Source organism: Bison bison, unplaced genomic scaffold (assembly GCF_000754665.1).
Source record: "Bison bison bison isolate TAMUID 2011002044 unplaced genomic scaffold, Bison_UMD1.0 scf7180017864482, whole genome shotgun sequence".
NCBI lineage: Eukaryota > Metazoa > Chordata > Mammalia > Artiodactyla > Bovidae > Bison > Bison bison.
This window is the reverse complement of record NW_011495042.1, coordinates 956,627-972,564: the sequence shown is the minus strand read 5'-3', so window position 1 is coordinate 972,564 and position 15,938 is coordinate 956,627. Positions and strand designations below refer to the sequence as shown.

The 15,938-nt window shown below is 47.6% G+C and overlaps 1 protein-coding gene across 1 annotated transcript in view; it reads right to left on the bottom strand.

Moving 5' to 3' along the window:
- CCDC12 (coiled-coil domain containing 12) overlaps positions 1-15,938 on the bottom strand; it is a 37,869-nt gene extending 21,931 nt beyond the window's left edge. The window contains exon 1 of the mRNA XM_010862500.1: positions 15,498-15,938. Coding sequence (XP_010860802.1) covers positions 15,498-15,593 — 96 coding nt within the window. The 5' untranslated portion in view covers positions 15,594-15,938. The remainder of the gene's footprint in view (positions 1-15,497) is intronic.

Sequence of the window (15,938 nt, the reverse complement as noted above, 5' to 3'; positions counted from 1 at the left end):
ACCTGTATGAGGCCACCCCAAGCTGCCTGAGGGCTTACTGTGGTCACTGGGGTGGGCTCTGCATCAGAGTAGACAGGATGAGAAGAAACAGAGAAATCTCTCATACAACATAAACACAGGCCACGAGAGACCCAGGCAGAGCGCAGCATGAGAAGGCCAAGAGCTGGGCTGGTCTAGACCTGGGGTCTCTTGATTTCAATTGGACTGGTATGTTGTCTATTTTATCACGTTGCCTGGAGCCACGCAAGAAGGTGACTGGAACTTGAATTCCCAGGTCATTCTATGGGCTGCCCAGTGCCCACCCACACCCTTCTCTTACTTGGGAAGGCTCCATGTGGAGTCCTGGGAGAGGACGAGCCAGCTTCATGCTCTAGAAGCTGAAAGTGCCCACTACTCGCTGTCCCAGCAGGGAGAGGGGCCAGCAAACAGACTTCTCTCTGGAAGTGTTGGCAGCAAGCAAGCTGCTGTGTCTAGACATTTGAGGGCAAGCCCTTTTCCTGTGAAACGCTGGGCTTCTTTCTGACTGCCTATCTCCAAGGTATGCTCTCTTTTCTTTAATGAACTAACCAGCCAGAACAGATTTCTGTTGCTTGCAATTAAGTACCCTGGCTTTATGTGACCACATATAAGAACAGCACAAGAACACATCATGAGCATCACTTAAAGCACTCCAAGTTTCTTAAATACCCTGACTCATCTGATCCACAGGGAAGCCCTGGATACAAGCCAGGCAAAGGTCCTGAGGCCCAGTTTGCAAATGGAGCAGCTGGGCTCGGAATGTAAAGTGTTCTGTGGATGTGTTTCCAGAATCCCACCAGGTCCACCACAAAGGCCGATGGCAGATGCAGGCAAGCCAAGGGTCTCACCTGGGTTCCTCTCACTATCCCACTATCCCTCCATCCCAAACTGGAGGTGAGCTTGAAATGTGCAGGGCCCCCACACCCTGGCACCCCGGTTCAAACAGCAAATTCTTGACAAGTCAACTCCCAGGCTAGTCAGCGGTTTACAGAGCAACAAAGTACGCTGAAGCTCCTAGGAGACTAGAAGCTATTTTAACCTCTGATCAGCTGCTTCTCAGAGTGTCACAGTCTGAGAAGTACAGGGAAGACAGCTGTCTCCTCTCTGGTGTGATCTCCAAGTGATAAAGTCCTCATTAAAACCAAATTTAAACTACAAGCCAGAAGTGGCACATTTATTTGTGGGGGAAAAAATTGCTTGAACAAGGTCTTTCGGTTTTCACCTACACATATTTCCTCTGGAAGCAAAGCAGTTTTTCTTTTAACCATGTGCTGGGCTGAAAGGTTGAGAAGCTGAACCGCACAAGGAAGCAGAGCTGTGGGACTCCTCTGAGTTCGTGGGCCTCTCTGAGCAGCACTTTCCAAAAGTGCAGAGGGGTGTTAAATGAGGGAGCGTCTGTGACGTGCGGAGCTCTCTGCTGTGGCCACACCATGAACAGTAGGCGCCGACCACGATGATGATGACGGCGACGCCGGACGCTCTCACCTGCATCCTGAGCACGAGGCCCCTGAAATTCCATCACCCAAGTGAGGCCTGCTCCCCTCACCCCATCGCTGAAAAGGGGCACATGACTGACCCCACACGCACGCCTCTCCCCTCCCCTCCCTTCATCCCGAGGAGAACCTAGGCTTTGCCCTTGAGCTGACCACGGTTTAGAAGGGCAGCTCCATCATGCGTGCAGGGGATGTGAGTCCAGGTCAGAAAAGCCAGCCGCAGAGTGCGGGGTTGCTGGGGCGGGGGCTTCCACAGGCGGTCTCCCTGAAGTCAGACACCTTCCCACCGGCCTATTTTGCTCCAACCCCACCCTCCTTCTCCCAAGGCTCCAGACAGCCAGCCCCTCACACCCCTCCTCAAGGGTTTTTGCAGCACCTCCACCAGGTCAGAGTTAGGCCGCCTGGAGCACAAAGCCCAAATGAAGATGTGACCCACAGGCCAGTCAATAACATACAGGAGATTCACAGTGGGTCCAGGACTCCCTCCTCCACACTCCCTCCTCCTCACCCCTCCTGCGAGCCCACACAGCTCTCTTGGGGCACGCCCCAACACACACTCCGGCCCTAGGACAGTGCACGCCAGTCAGCAGGATTGCAACCGGTGTGCACAGGTCCATCGCCCCACTGGGCCCAGCCTCGCTGAAATTGGCCCCCATCACAGGCCCAGCACACAGCCGGCATTCCTCAGCAGGAGTGAGGCGAGGGCTCGGAAACTTGCTGCTCACCCCAGAGAGCCTGGCTCGCAAGGACTCCTGGACCCAGGGCAGGAAGGCTCTGTCAGCGGAGAACTGCCTCTCCAGCTGTCACACACACACACACACTCTCTATTTAGTATTCAGATTGTGCATGCATGCGCGCGCGCGCACACACACACACACACACACACACACACTTCTTTTTTAGCATTCAGATCGCCCTGCCAGACCCTGTGTGCAGCCCTGCCCTGAACACGAGGAGAGGTGGGTTGGTTGGAGGGAGATGGAGTGCTGTCCTTGAAAGGACAGCCACTCGCACTTTCTCTAGACAGAGCAGCTCTTGAGAGCCTGGAGTCAATATAGCCCTGGAGTGTAGATTTTACTCCCCACTGGGAGTCGTTACCATAGCAACTGTTTCTCCTCTAGGAATTCTTTCCAGAGTACAAGCTGTTGCTTCCTTCCACAACAAAACTGGGGAGAAGCCAGGCCGCCCAGGAGTGAGGGAAGGGCCCTGGAGGAAGCAGGGCCAGCCGTGACCCCCAGCCACAGCGAGCTCCGCCACGGGGTCTCCCATATCTCTGCGGGGGCTTAGAAGCTAGACACGCGAGTCCTCCCAGCTGTTCAGGGTTGTGTGCGCTGGGGGGAGGGCAGTGTTGAGGGCGTGGGGCATGGGGTGTGGGGCGTGTGTGCTTTGGGGAATTACGGGATGCGTACAGGGGTGGGATGAGGGGACTGAGGGTTGGGAGTACAGGAGGTGTGGGCGTAGTGTGGCGGGTTGCTGTTTGGGGTGTGTGGGGAGGTGTGGGGTGCAATGATGCAAGGGAGTCCACGGGGGTGGGAGGTTTGGGGGTATACTGTTGTGTGTATGTGGAGGTGAGTTGGGGTATCTGGGGGGGTGGGAAAATATGAGGGTGTGTGTTGGGGGGAGGTATTCTTCAGTATCCCAGGATGAAACATGGGGCATATCTTCTTCTGAAACAAGAACACAGAGGGAAAAGGGGGAAAGAGATGCACTGGGAAAATGGGACTGACGCACACACATTACTGCTGTGCTGTGCTTAGTCTCTCAGTCACGTCCAACCCTGCGACCCCATGGACTGCAGCCCGCCAGGCTCCTCTGACCATGGGGATTCTCCAGGCAAGAATACTGGAGTGGGTTGCCATGCTCTCCTCCAGGGCACCTTCCAGACCCAGGGATTGAACCCAGGTCTCCCGCACTGCAGGCGGATTTTTACCGTCTGAGCCAGCAGGGAAGCCCAAGCATACTGGAGTGAGTAGCTTATCCCTTTTCCAGGAGATCTTTCCGACCCAGGAATTGAACGGGGGTCTCCTGCATTGCAAGTGGGGTTCTTTACCAGCTGAGCTACCAGAGAAACCCATACACATTACTACTATATATAAAATAGGTAACTAATAAGGACCTACTCTATAGCACAGGAACTCCACTCAATGCTCTGTAATGGGCTATATGGGAGAAGGATCTAAAAAAGGGTGGACATATGTCTATGCATAACTGATCTTCTTTGCTGTACACTTGAAACTAACACAACATTATAAATTAACTAGACTCCAACAAACAAATTTTTTAAAATAATAATAATAGCACAGATCGCATTTCAATCCTGGATTACAATACTTAGTACCACAGAGCAACCACATCCTGCTCCAAGGGTCAGCAGGCGTGAATGGAAAACACAAAGCCCAAGTTTAGACAACTGACCTAGAAGCAACTGTTCGAGGCAACTCGTATTTCTAGTCAGAACAGCCCCTAGTTGCTCCAGAGTATGGACAGAGTGGATGGAGTCTAAGTGGCTTTGGGGAGCCAGTTGACAGGCCCCTGCCCTCCTCATGAGTCCGAAATAAGTCCCTTTTTGTGCACAAAGCCAACAGGCTCAGAGTTATGGGACACAGAACGCGCAAGACAACTGCCCAGGCCATGAAATGTCTAAATCCTTGTCAAAATAAATCTGAGTTGTCCCTGCTCCAAGGAGCTGCCTATCTCTTGGGGGGCTGGCATGAACTGGGACTCAGTAACATTTAAAGCAAAATAAAATCACTACTACTATTATTATAATAATTACCACTACTCTCAGATGCTGCGGGGGAATTCCCTAGTGGTCCAGAAGCTAAGACTCTGCTCCCAGTGCAGGAGGCCTGGGTCTGATCCCTGGTCAGGAAACCAGATCCCACATGTCACAACTAAAGAGCCCACGTTCTGCATCTAAGACCTGGCACAGCCACATAAATAAATATTAAAAAAAAAAGAAGTTGCGGGAGATTAGCAGTATGTCTTATCAAGGACACTGCATGCCAACCATTCAGAGAAAAATAGTCTTCTTTCTAAAAAAATAAATAGTGCTGAGTCACTGATATCCATATGGGGAGAAAATCTTGACATCTACTTTAAACCACATAAAAATAAATTTCAGATGGATCAGCAATTTAAAGGTAATAAAACTAAATCTAAATCAATAAATCTAAAACAATAAAACTTTTAGAATACAACACAAGGGGATATCAACATGACCCAGAGTATGCAGCCATTTCCTAAATGGGCCACGAAGCATTAGCAGAAAAAATGGATAAACGGGCCTATGTTAAATGAAGAATTTCTCTTCATCAAAGAATGTGATTAAAAGCAAGAAAAGTCAAGATCCAGAGAGACAGCTATAGTACATATACAGAACAAAAGACCCGCTCAGGACTGGAATAAAGAACTCTCCAAAATCAATAGGAAAAAGTGCCAGGCAACCCAATGGATGGCATCATCGATTCAATGGACATAAGTGTGAGCAAACTCTGGGAGACAGTGAAGAACAGGGAAGCCTGGTATGCTGCAGTCCATAGGGTCGCAAAGACTTGGACACAACTAAGCAACTGAACAACAGCCCAATAAAAGGCATAAACAGGCACTTCCCATAAACATAAGAAAAGATACAGAATTTTATTAGGAAGAAAATGCAAATTTAAACCACAAAGGGATACCCCTACACTTCCATCAGCAAGGCTAACGTGAAAAATACTAACCATACCAAGTACTGGAAAGAACTCTCATACACTGCTGGTGGGAGTGTAAAACGGTGTAGGCACTTTGGAAAACTGTTGAGTAAGTGATAGTCGCTCAGCTGTGTCCGACTCTTTGGGACCCCATGGGCTATAGCCTGCCAGGCTCCTTTGTCCATGGAATTCTCCAGGCAAGAATACTGGAGTGGGTTGCCATTTCCTTCTCCAGGGGATCCTCCTGACCCAGGGATCGCACACAGGTCTCCTGCACTGCAGACAGATTCCTTACTATCTGAGCCATCAGGGAAGCCTACTATTAAGAGACATTTCTAAGTATAAAGACAAGTCAAGTTGAAAATTATCAGCAGATACATGTTTGACTTTATCTTATAATCTATAGATAATACATTAAAATGTGTAATGAATCCATACACCTTTTCCAAAGGAATACCTGAGACAGAAGTAGCAATAAAGTTATACACTGTTAGGCAGTATCTAACCCCCTCTGCTGTCTAAGCTCGGTACCCAGGGGATCTTGTCTAGGGCTTCGAATCCTCCTACACAAGAATCTCTCAGCAGAGCAGATGCCTGCCTAACAGTCTCTCTCTACTTAGGTGTCTAATAGTCATCTCTGAACTAAAGTGGCCTAAACTGGACTCCTGATTTCCTCCGCAAGACCACTCTCCCGTGGACTTATCTCAGGAACAAGGGCCCGTACCCACCCCTTACCCGCCCCTCCCATGGAAGCCCCTGGAGGCAGGGAGGCAGTCTTATTCACAGGTTAGATCCCCAGGGTCTGACAAACAGCTGGTACTCAATAAATACTTGTTGGGTGGCTGGCTGCAGAGTTTCTGCAGTGAGGAAGGGCTCCAGGAAAAGGAGTGTTCCACTTCCTTTTGTCAAGGGGGGATGTCCAGGGAGTGATCCGGGATTTCCAGATAAATACCGTATCAGAATCATCTGGGGAACTTCAAAAATGCTCAGACTTCTAGCCACTATCCTAAGATCCCGACAGGAGGTTTCGGATGGAGCCAGGGAAGAAACTGCAAGTTGTGTCCCCAGGTGATCCTGGGGCACCAGTAGGTGTGAAGACCTCTGACTGATTCAACACCTTTATTTGACAAATGAACAAGTCAGGGCCCTCTGAGGGGATGACTCAATCCAAGGTTTCAATACTGGTTCATCAACAGGTGTCTGTGTGGGGAGCCCAAACCTCCCACCCACGAGGTTCTCCCTTTCACTGGCCTCTAAGACCTCAGGGTCCGAGCAGAGGTGGGGAAGTGAAGATTGGTCCTTAGGATGAACGGGTACTGCACACCTCATTGAGGGTGCAGCTCTGCAAATTCACTTTTTCTTTTTTTGGTTAATCTAAACCTTCTGCACTAAAAATGAATTCTATTGATACCTTCAAGGAATCAGGGCTGGGCTGAGTAGTCAGGGGACCAGGAGGATGTCCTCTTTGCTTCCGCTGGAAACAGGGTGGGCTCTACCCACTGTCACCCAGCAAAGAGGGCTGGAGGACCACCTGAACTCCCGCTTCCAGGAGAGCAGTAGAGACAGGACAGACGCCCACACTGGTAAAAGGCCCGTGTGCAAGACTTTAAGATGGACTCTTTTGGACCCCTTCTCTGTGGTCCTGGCCACGGACAAGGTCTGGATTTTACAGACAGAGGTAGGGAGGTCTAGAGCTTTAAAGATTTGCTCTCATCCGAAAGAGGTTATGAGTGGAGCTGAGATTTGAACCGGACAGTCTACACACACAGAGCACATGCTCTCTGCTGTGTCTTGTGGATCCCTCCAGGCAACCTGGTGGCAATTTCTGTACGTGATGGGAAAGTGACCTCTTCTTCAGGGGGTGAGGAGTGGAGAGGGACACAGAGCCAGAGCTTAAGGGACCACCCGGGACTGACAACATGACAAAGCAGACATGAGAGGTCCCTACAGCCCCAGGTCTCCTGACCTATTAAATAGGGAGTAATCAACATCTATCTTAAAGGACTGCTTCAGGAATGAACAAGTCATGAGACCCTATAAGCGGTCATGTAAATGTTGGGTCTGCCAACCTGCAAAAGGCTGTCAACCCAGGAGACATGACTGCCTCAAGTGACTTAGCAATCAGGCGGCTGGGCATGGGGATGCGGCCATATGGGGTGGGGACAGAGACAGCTTTCTGAGAGATGAGCAGGTCACGGACAAGTTGGACTACCCCTGCCACCCCAGCTCGCTCGTCTCTCCTCCATCATCCCTCGCTTGCTGCCACCCTCTGCTGCCCACAACCCATGCAAGCCCTTCCCTCCAGCTCCCTCTTATGCCCTCACCCCACACTGGCTAGGACTTTACCCACAACACCCAAGTCAGAGAGTTTCAACTTGCTCCCCTCTGCCTTGGCACTGCTTCCGCTCTCCACATGCACGTGTCTTGAGTGTGAAGATCACAACTGTACCACCGAATGGTCAGCATTCAACTCCACTGGGTGTACACTCAAAAGGTCAGGAATATACATTGGCTAGAGATGCTGGCCACAAAGACTGACAACTTCAAAGCCTTCTGCCCCAACTCTAGACCCCGAGGCTGACGTGATGGTCACCTGGGTTGCCACCTGCCCTCTCCCTCTTGGCTCTTAATAAATGGGCGTTCAGGTGAGACACTTATGGTCTCTTATGAGTTGGATGAAATGGAGCAAGCCCTCCAGAGATACACTGTTCTATAAGGCAGTCATACGTTAAGGATGGCTGTCTAAATATAAATTAATCTGCATTCGTGCTAAGTCGCTTCAGTTGTGTCTGACTCTTTGCGACCCCATGGACTGTAGCCCACCAGGCTCCTCTGTCCATTGGATTCTCCAGACTAAAGAATAGTGGAGTGGGGTTGCCATGTCCTCCTCCAGGGGATCTTCCCAATTCAGGGATGGAACCTGGGTTTCCTGCGATTCCTGCATTGTAGGTGAATTCTTTTCCACTGAGCCACCAGGGAAGCCCATGGAATAAAATTAACGCATGTTAGCCACATTTCAAGGGTTCAAGAGCCACATGTGGCTCACTGCTGCAGCGCTAGACGGCACAGATTGTACGGAGAACACTGAACAGCGCTGCTCTGCTCTCTCTAGAGAGAAAAACAGGAACTGCTGTTGAACCTGAAAGCTGACAGCCAAACCTTGGGCCTGAGGTCACACCCAATCCCTGAGGGGCTGGCTGAGCAGACAACCAGTCTCCAAGTCTCAGGGCAGAAAGAGACAGTCCAATCCAGGCCAAATGTCAGAAGAACCAACAGCCAAGGGGCGAATGTTTGTGCCAACTGAATCACTTTTGGAAGCCTCCATCTGGCTGCTGATGAGGATGAGATTAGAGAAGAAAGTGGCCTCAAGGTGCCCTGGTGGCCAGGACGGAAGAGAATGACATAGAGCTTCATCGACAGCCTTGAACTGTTCTCCTACTCACCTGGCTTGGAACTTCTGGATGAGCATCAGGAAACGAGGTTCCAATGCTACAATACAGAAATATGTGCCCGGGGAAGGCTGGCCGCCTTCCCAGCCGGAAGCCCTGGCTCCTGTAGAACTTGGCCACCAGACTGCCCAGCGGCACTTTTAGACCTCATTCCTGCCAACTGTGTGCTGTCAAACCCTCTGGAGCATCCCCTGCTGGCCTCTCTGTGCCCCTGATGTCCCCACCTCTGAAATGCTCCCCTGGAACATTCCTTTCCAGCTACTTTAATACTCCAACCTCAGTCCCATCCATCACAACTCAGCTCATGTTCCACTCTGCCTTCCCGTGAAGCATCTCTGGACCCAGCCTGGCTTTCCCAGGAACCCCAGGAGCACAGTCGAATATTGTATGTGGTCTCTCCACCTGTCACCCTGGACTGGCTGACTTGCAGGATGCTGCTACAAGTGAGGCTGCCCCTGAATAAAAGCCCCCTCTAGCAGAGGGTCTTGCTTGAGCTAGAATCCAGCAGAGTTACTTAGGCTCCATGACCTTAGGCATCCCAGCACCTCTGAACCCCATCTTGTCTTGCCCCTTCTCAAATCAGTGGCATCACATGGGCTAGCAAGGAAGCACTCTGGAAAACTGCCAAGCTGCACAACCATGATGGAGCTTTACTACTGAATAACACACGGAAACTCTGTGACTGGAACCTTGAGTCCGTCTGTCACACTCTCAGGACGGATTCCTCCAGACGACACTACATTATGAGTTTACAGTCTTGTGAGGGAGAAGATACACCATGAGGAAAATCAACCTCATGCCTGAAACCATGATACCTCCAGCAAAACCATGTGCACAGATGGTATCAATGAAGGACCTACCACTGAGTCTAGGGGCCAGCAGGGAGCCACCCCCAAGGGGCAGACAGGCACTCTCCACCAACAGGCTGAGGCAGTGCTCAAGCCTGGAGTCTGCCCCACAGCGGCCTCGTCCTCACATCAGAGGAATGAACTATAAAAGCGGGGCATCACTTCCTCTCTGGGTGAGGAGACCCCTCGCTTCCTATCTGCCAGCAGCAGGCAGGCTATACTTCCTTCCCACTCACAGGTCCCACAGGAAATGACTATGGGCTGGAAAATTAACTCTGACTGTAGACTCTTGACTGTCTTTTTCCCAGGCATCTACCCCAACAATAACGTCACTCAAGAACTGTGAAGATTAAATATGACACTAAAACCACAGGTAACAAAAGGTAAGAAAAGATAAATCGGCATTCATCAAAATTTTAAGAACTGTCGTGGATCAACGGACACTACCAATAAAGTGAAAAGACAACCCACAGAATGGGAGAAAATACTTGCAAATCCCATATCTGACCACAGTTTAATATCCAGAATATGTAAAGAAATCAACCACAACTCAACAGCAGAAAGACAAACCACCCAATTAAAAACGGGCAAAGGACATGAATAGCTATTTCTCCAAAGAACATATACAAATGGAAAATCATAAAAAGGTGCTCAACAGCAATAATCATCAGGGAAATGCAAACCAAAACCACAATGAGACACCACTTCACACCTACCAGGAGAGCTAGAATTTTTTTTTTTTTAAAGGAACATCACAAGTCTTGGCAAGTATGTAGAGAGGTTGGAATCCTCATGCATTGAGGGTGGTAGTGGAAAATGATACAGCTGCTGTGGGAAGTAGTTCGGTGGTTTCTCAAAAAGTTAAACACAGAATTACAAGTAATTCCACTCCTTAGATATATACTCAGAAGAATTAAAAACAGGGACTCAAAGATTTATACACCAAAAAGTACACCAATATACCAGTGGCAGTACTAACCACAACTGTCCAGAGGTGTCCATGAACAGATGACTAGACAATGTGTTGTGTGTATATATATAAGGTGAGTGTGCGTGTGTACATATATATATATGTATATAATGGAATATTATTCAGCTTTTAAAAGGAAACTGTTACATACTGGAATGGATGGACCCAGAATTACAAGCATTATTTCACTAAGTGAAATAAGCCAAATACAAAGAACAAATACTGAAAGATTCCTTTCTATATGGGATATTTACATTAGACAAATTCAGAGAGACAGAAAGTAGGTTAGCAGCTACAAGGGGCTGCGGTAAGACAGGAATGGGGAGTTATTGCTTAATGGCTGCAGAGTTTCTGTTTAGAGTGATGAAAACGTTGCAGAAATAGTGGTGATGGTTGCGCAACATTTGTGAATATATTTAATGCCGATGAAAAACAGTTAAATGGCAAATTTTAGGTCACCCAGATTTTACCAAAATAAAAAAATATATCAAAAAGAAAGAAAAGGAACTGTGGCAAATAAGGCCACACCCATCCTTGCTGGTGTGAAGAAGGGCCAGAATCAGGACTAGTTAGGGTCTTAACCAGAAAAGATTAAGGTATGTGGGCAGCTTGGATTGAGGTCTATACTCTTTTGCCACTGTTGTTTTTGGGGGGATGTAATTCATAAAACCTCAAGGAATCACAAATACATAGGAAGGTTTCTCAACCTTCCCCACTCTGCCTCAGAGAAACCAGTCCCATTCAGTGAGTAAAGACAGCCACCCCGTTCTCGTGGTCCCTCCTCACCCCGGCGCTCATTTAGGGTACCTCCTCGTTACCTGACAAATAAAACCGCCTCATGTTTATTGGTCTCAGTGCTTCTACCTACAAATTAGCCCTCTTCCTTCTTCTCAAGGTTGTCATCAACACCAGATAAGATAAGCCAGGCAGGTGGTATCATTAACCATGTTAAATCTGAAAATACTGTTGCCTTTAATAAAGAAATTAAACTGCCAGAGCTACTGAGTAAAACAGGAGCACCATCTATGCCCCATCTCTCTTCCTTCTTTCCTTTTCTTCATAACACCATCTCCATCTAACGTGAGATACATTTTGCTTGACTGTGTGCTCCCCCAGCTAAATGGAAGCTGCCCGGGGCACAGGCTTCTGTTTGCTTGGTTCACTGTGGCACCTCCAGCGTCTGAATGACTGGTGCACAGTGCACGCTCAATAGACGTCTGCTGAACGAAAGGAGTACTAGCTCTAATAACCCATGTGCAGACAAACCAAACAACATTTCATCGCCTACCACTGCTGCACCATTGACACCACTGTGTGGAAACTGAAGAATCAACTAAAAATTCTAACTTCCCTTTGTAAGCGGGAAAAGGCTTATATGAGTGGAATAGTCAAGAGCTCCTAGCTAGACCTGCCAAAAAAGGACGTTCAATGATGACATGATCTTATATGCAGAAAACCCCAAAGAGTCCACCAAAACAGACAAACAACCCAGCCAGATAAAAACAAACAAGAATAAAAATAAAAACAAAAAACTCAGGAACAATAACAAATTCAGCAAAGTTCCAGGGTACAAAATCAACTGATGAAAATCAGCAGCACTTCTGGCAATGAGCAACCTGAAAGGAATTTAAGACAACAACTCTATCTACAACAGCACGAGAAAGAATAAAATACTGAGGAACATTAATACCGATTTACCAACGAGGCTGAAGACTTGTACAGTATAAACTAGAGAGCACTGCTGAGAGGAATTGAAGATGTAAATAAACATAAAGACATCCCTTGCTCTTGAACTGGAAGACAATACTGTTAGGATGGCAATACTCCTCAAAATGATCTATGGATTCAGAGCAATCCCTATCAAAATCTCAATGGTGCTTTTTGCACAAACAGAAAAAATAAAAGTAAATCCATATGGAATCTCAAGGAATCCCAAATAGCCAAAAGAATCTTGAAAGAGAATGAAGTTGGAGGACTCATTCTTCTTGATTTCAAAGCTTACTACCAAGCTACAGTAATCAAAACAGTGTGATACAGCCCTAAGGACAAACAACAGACCAATGGGACAGGAGAGAGAGCCCGGAAATAAACTCCTGCATATATGGTGAAATGATCCTCAACAAGGGTACAAGGAACATTCAATAGAGAAAAGGACAGTCTTTTCAACAAATCGTACCGGGAAAGCAGGACCTTCACATGCAAAAGAAAGTACATTATACCATATACAAACATTAACTTGAAATGGATCAAAGACCTAAATGAAAGAGCTAAAACTATAAAACTCTTAGAAAAAAACAGAGGAAAAGCTTCATGATCTTCTATTTGACAATGGTTCATTAGGTGCAATACCAAAAGCAGCCTCAACAACAGAAAAAGGAAAATGACCATCAAAATTTAAATCTCTGCACATCAAAAGACATTATCAGAAAGTAAAAATACAACCTTGGGAGTGGGAGAAAATATTTACAAATCACCTATCTGATATAGGCTTAATATCCAGAACACATGAAGAACTCCTACAACTCAACAACTACGGTCAAAACCCAATTAAAAAATGAGCAAAGCAATAGCAAAAAGAAAAAAAAAAAATGGGGAAAGGATTGATAAACACTTCTCAAAAAAAAAAAAAAAAACACACAAATAGCCATAGGCACATGAGAAGATGTTCAATATTACTAACCATCAGAGAAATGCAAATCAAAACTATAACCACAATTAGTATGTATATAATCAACAACACAGAAAATAACAGGTGTTGGCAAGAATGTGGGGAAACCGGAATCCTTAAGCACTGCCATTGGGAATGTAAAATGATGTGGTTGCTATGGGAAACACAGCGGTTCCTCAAAAAATTAAACACAGAATTACTGTAGGATCCCCAAATTCTCCTGGATATAAGTGCAAAAACAGAGACCCAAATAGATGTTTGTACACCCTCTACATACTTACAACAGCTAAAACCCAGAAGCAATCCAACTGCCTGCTAACAGATCCTGACACATGCTACAACATGGATGAACCCTGACATTATGCTGAATGAATAAGCCGCTAAACAGAGAGACGAGTACTACATGATTCTACTTATATGATACCTAGAATAGTAAAGAAACAGAAAGAATGGTGGTTGTCAGGAGCTGGGGAGACAGGGGAAAGAGACATTGTTTAAAGGGCACAGATTTCCATTTGGGATGATGAAAAAGTGTTGGAAATAGTGGTATAGTTATATAACATTCTGAATGTCCTTAATGACACCGACTTGTACACTTAAAATGGTAAATTTTGTGTTTATGTATATTCTACACAACTTTTTTTAAAGCAAAGGGAAAAAATAGGCTCGTATTTTCAGCCCATTGAGAGAATCCCTCTTAAAAGCTGAGTTTTGGACTTCCCTGGTGGCTCAGTGGTAAAGAATCAGCCTGCCAATGCAAAAGATATGGGTTCAACCTCTGATCTGGGAAGATCCCACATGCTGCGAAGCAACTTAAGCCCGGGTGCCACAACTATTGCGCCTGTATCCCAGAGCTCCACAAAACGAGAAGCCACTTCGATGAGAAGCCCTGTGCATCACAGAGTAGCTCCAGCTCGCTGCTGCTAGAGATAGGCCCACTCAGCAATAAAGACCCAGCACAGCCAAAAATAAATATATAGTGTATTTAAAGGTCAGTTTTCTGATAGCCTAGGCCTCCTTCCCATTGTAAGGGGCATTCAGGATGCTGTTTTGTTCTTTGTATTCTGCCCTCAAACCCAAATTTCAATCATCTGGGCCCTAAATCTAAGCCAACAGCTCCAGTCGACTAGCTAATGTTTATAAAATTGAGGTCCTAAAAAAAAAAAATAATAAAGTTGAGGTCCTGAGCATGCCTGGGCCATGAAGTTTGCAGAGATGACTGTCGGACAGGACCGAAAAGTTGCCAATAAACACAGAAGGCAATTCTGCTGGCTTTCACTCTCTATTACTTCCCCTTCCTCTTTTCTAGCAGGACATCAGAGAGCCATGCAGAAAGGTAACAAACCAAAGGGACCTGCCTTTTTTTTTTTTTTTAGTTGGAAAATGGCCTCCCTGTTTTCCCCAATCCCTTGCAGGTCTAGATATTTAACATCCTTTGTAATTTGCACACTTGAGGACAAAGTTTTTGCCCATCCAAACACAGCAGAATAAACAACGTCCATCCTCTGTACTCTACAGTCTCCAGTGCTCTTGCATATAGATAATCTAACAGAGTAAATAACCCAGTGAGAACGAACGTTTAAGGGTTGTTACCCTCCACTGGAGACATGAAGAAACCGAGGCTCACGGAGATGAAGCAATTTGTCCCACATCCCACAACCCCAAGTGACAGGTCCAGGGTTCAGAAGCAGTGAGCCTCAGAGTTCTCCTTTCCCTCGATTACTTTCGAGAGATGAACAAAGTAGAAACAGAACCAGGCCATTTTGGTGTCAAACAAGACAAAGGAACAACTCTTCCAAGTCTGGCAACCAGTAGGACTAGACGGTCCAGCCCCAAAGAAGAGTCTGGTAAACAACTAAGCGCCCGCCTCTTTCCCCGAAGTCTACCCTAATCTAGAAATGGATCGTTCTTGTCGGTTTCTGCACTCAAGGCTTTCAGCTGGGCGCCCAGAGTACAGTACGTACTGCCGTTCTCCGAGCGCTCTGGCACACAGGCCGGACGGTCAAGGGAAAACGGAAGACTCAGCGTGTTCAGACGCGAACAAACCACGCCTAAACCAATGACCATGCGAAACTCGTAGTGGCCCTGGAGTCCCATACGGAAAACACAGAGGCCAAAGGGACTGCGGAGCGACGACCACTGCCCTACCCGTCGCTACGCATGCGCGACAGCACCAGCGAAGGACTAACAGCTCTAGCAACGCCACACTGGGCCGGCACAGACGCAGTGCGCATGCTCCAACAGCGCGCATGCGTGACCTCGGCCGTTGCCTTTTCCCAGCAGCCCCCTGCCCTCTCGTCGCTATGGCGGATCCAAACGTTGGTTACCTCAGCCACGGCCCTCACAGGGCATTCCTCACCTTGCGTCCGGTTTTCTCCCGTAGGGCCTTCAGCCGTTCCTTTCGCCGCAACGCCTCTTCCTCTAATCGGCCCACACCGGCTGCAGTCGCCGCCATCTTGCCCACAGACAACCCCCTCCCCCAACCTTCTTTCGCTCCTCAGCGCGCAGGCCCAAGGTGTAGATGAGCCTCTCGCGGCCAATCCAGGGACGAGAATGGGAGAGCAGGAAGACCTGAAAGCCAACCAACGGACCCGCCTTCTTCCTCCCTCGCGACTCTCCGAACTCTTCGGGGCCGGTGAAGAAGGCTCCAAGGCTCGATTCGTCCAATGCCAATTAAGAAGAAAAGCGGCAAGAGCAGCCAGACCTGAGTGAAGGAGGATAGAGCGCATCGCTTTCTCTGGTTTTTACCTAGGCGCCACTTTGCAATTCGCTGACCCATTTTTTTTTCTGAGTAAACTGC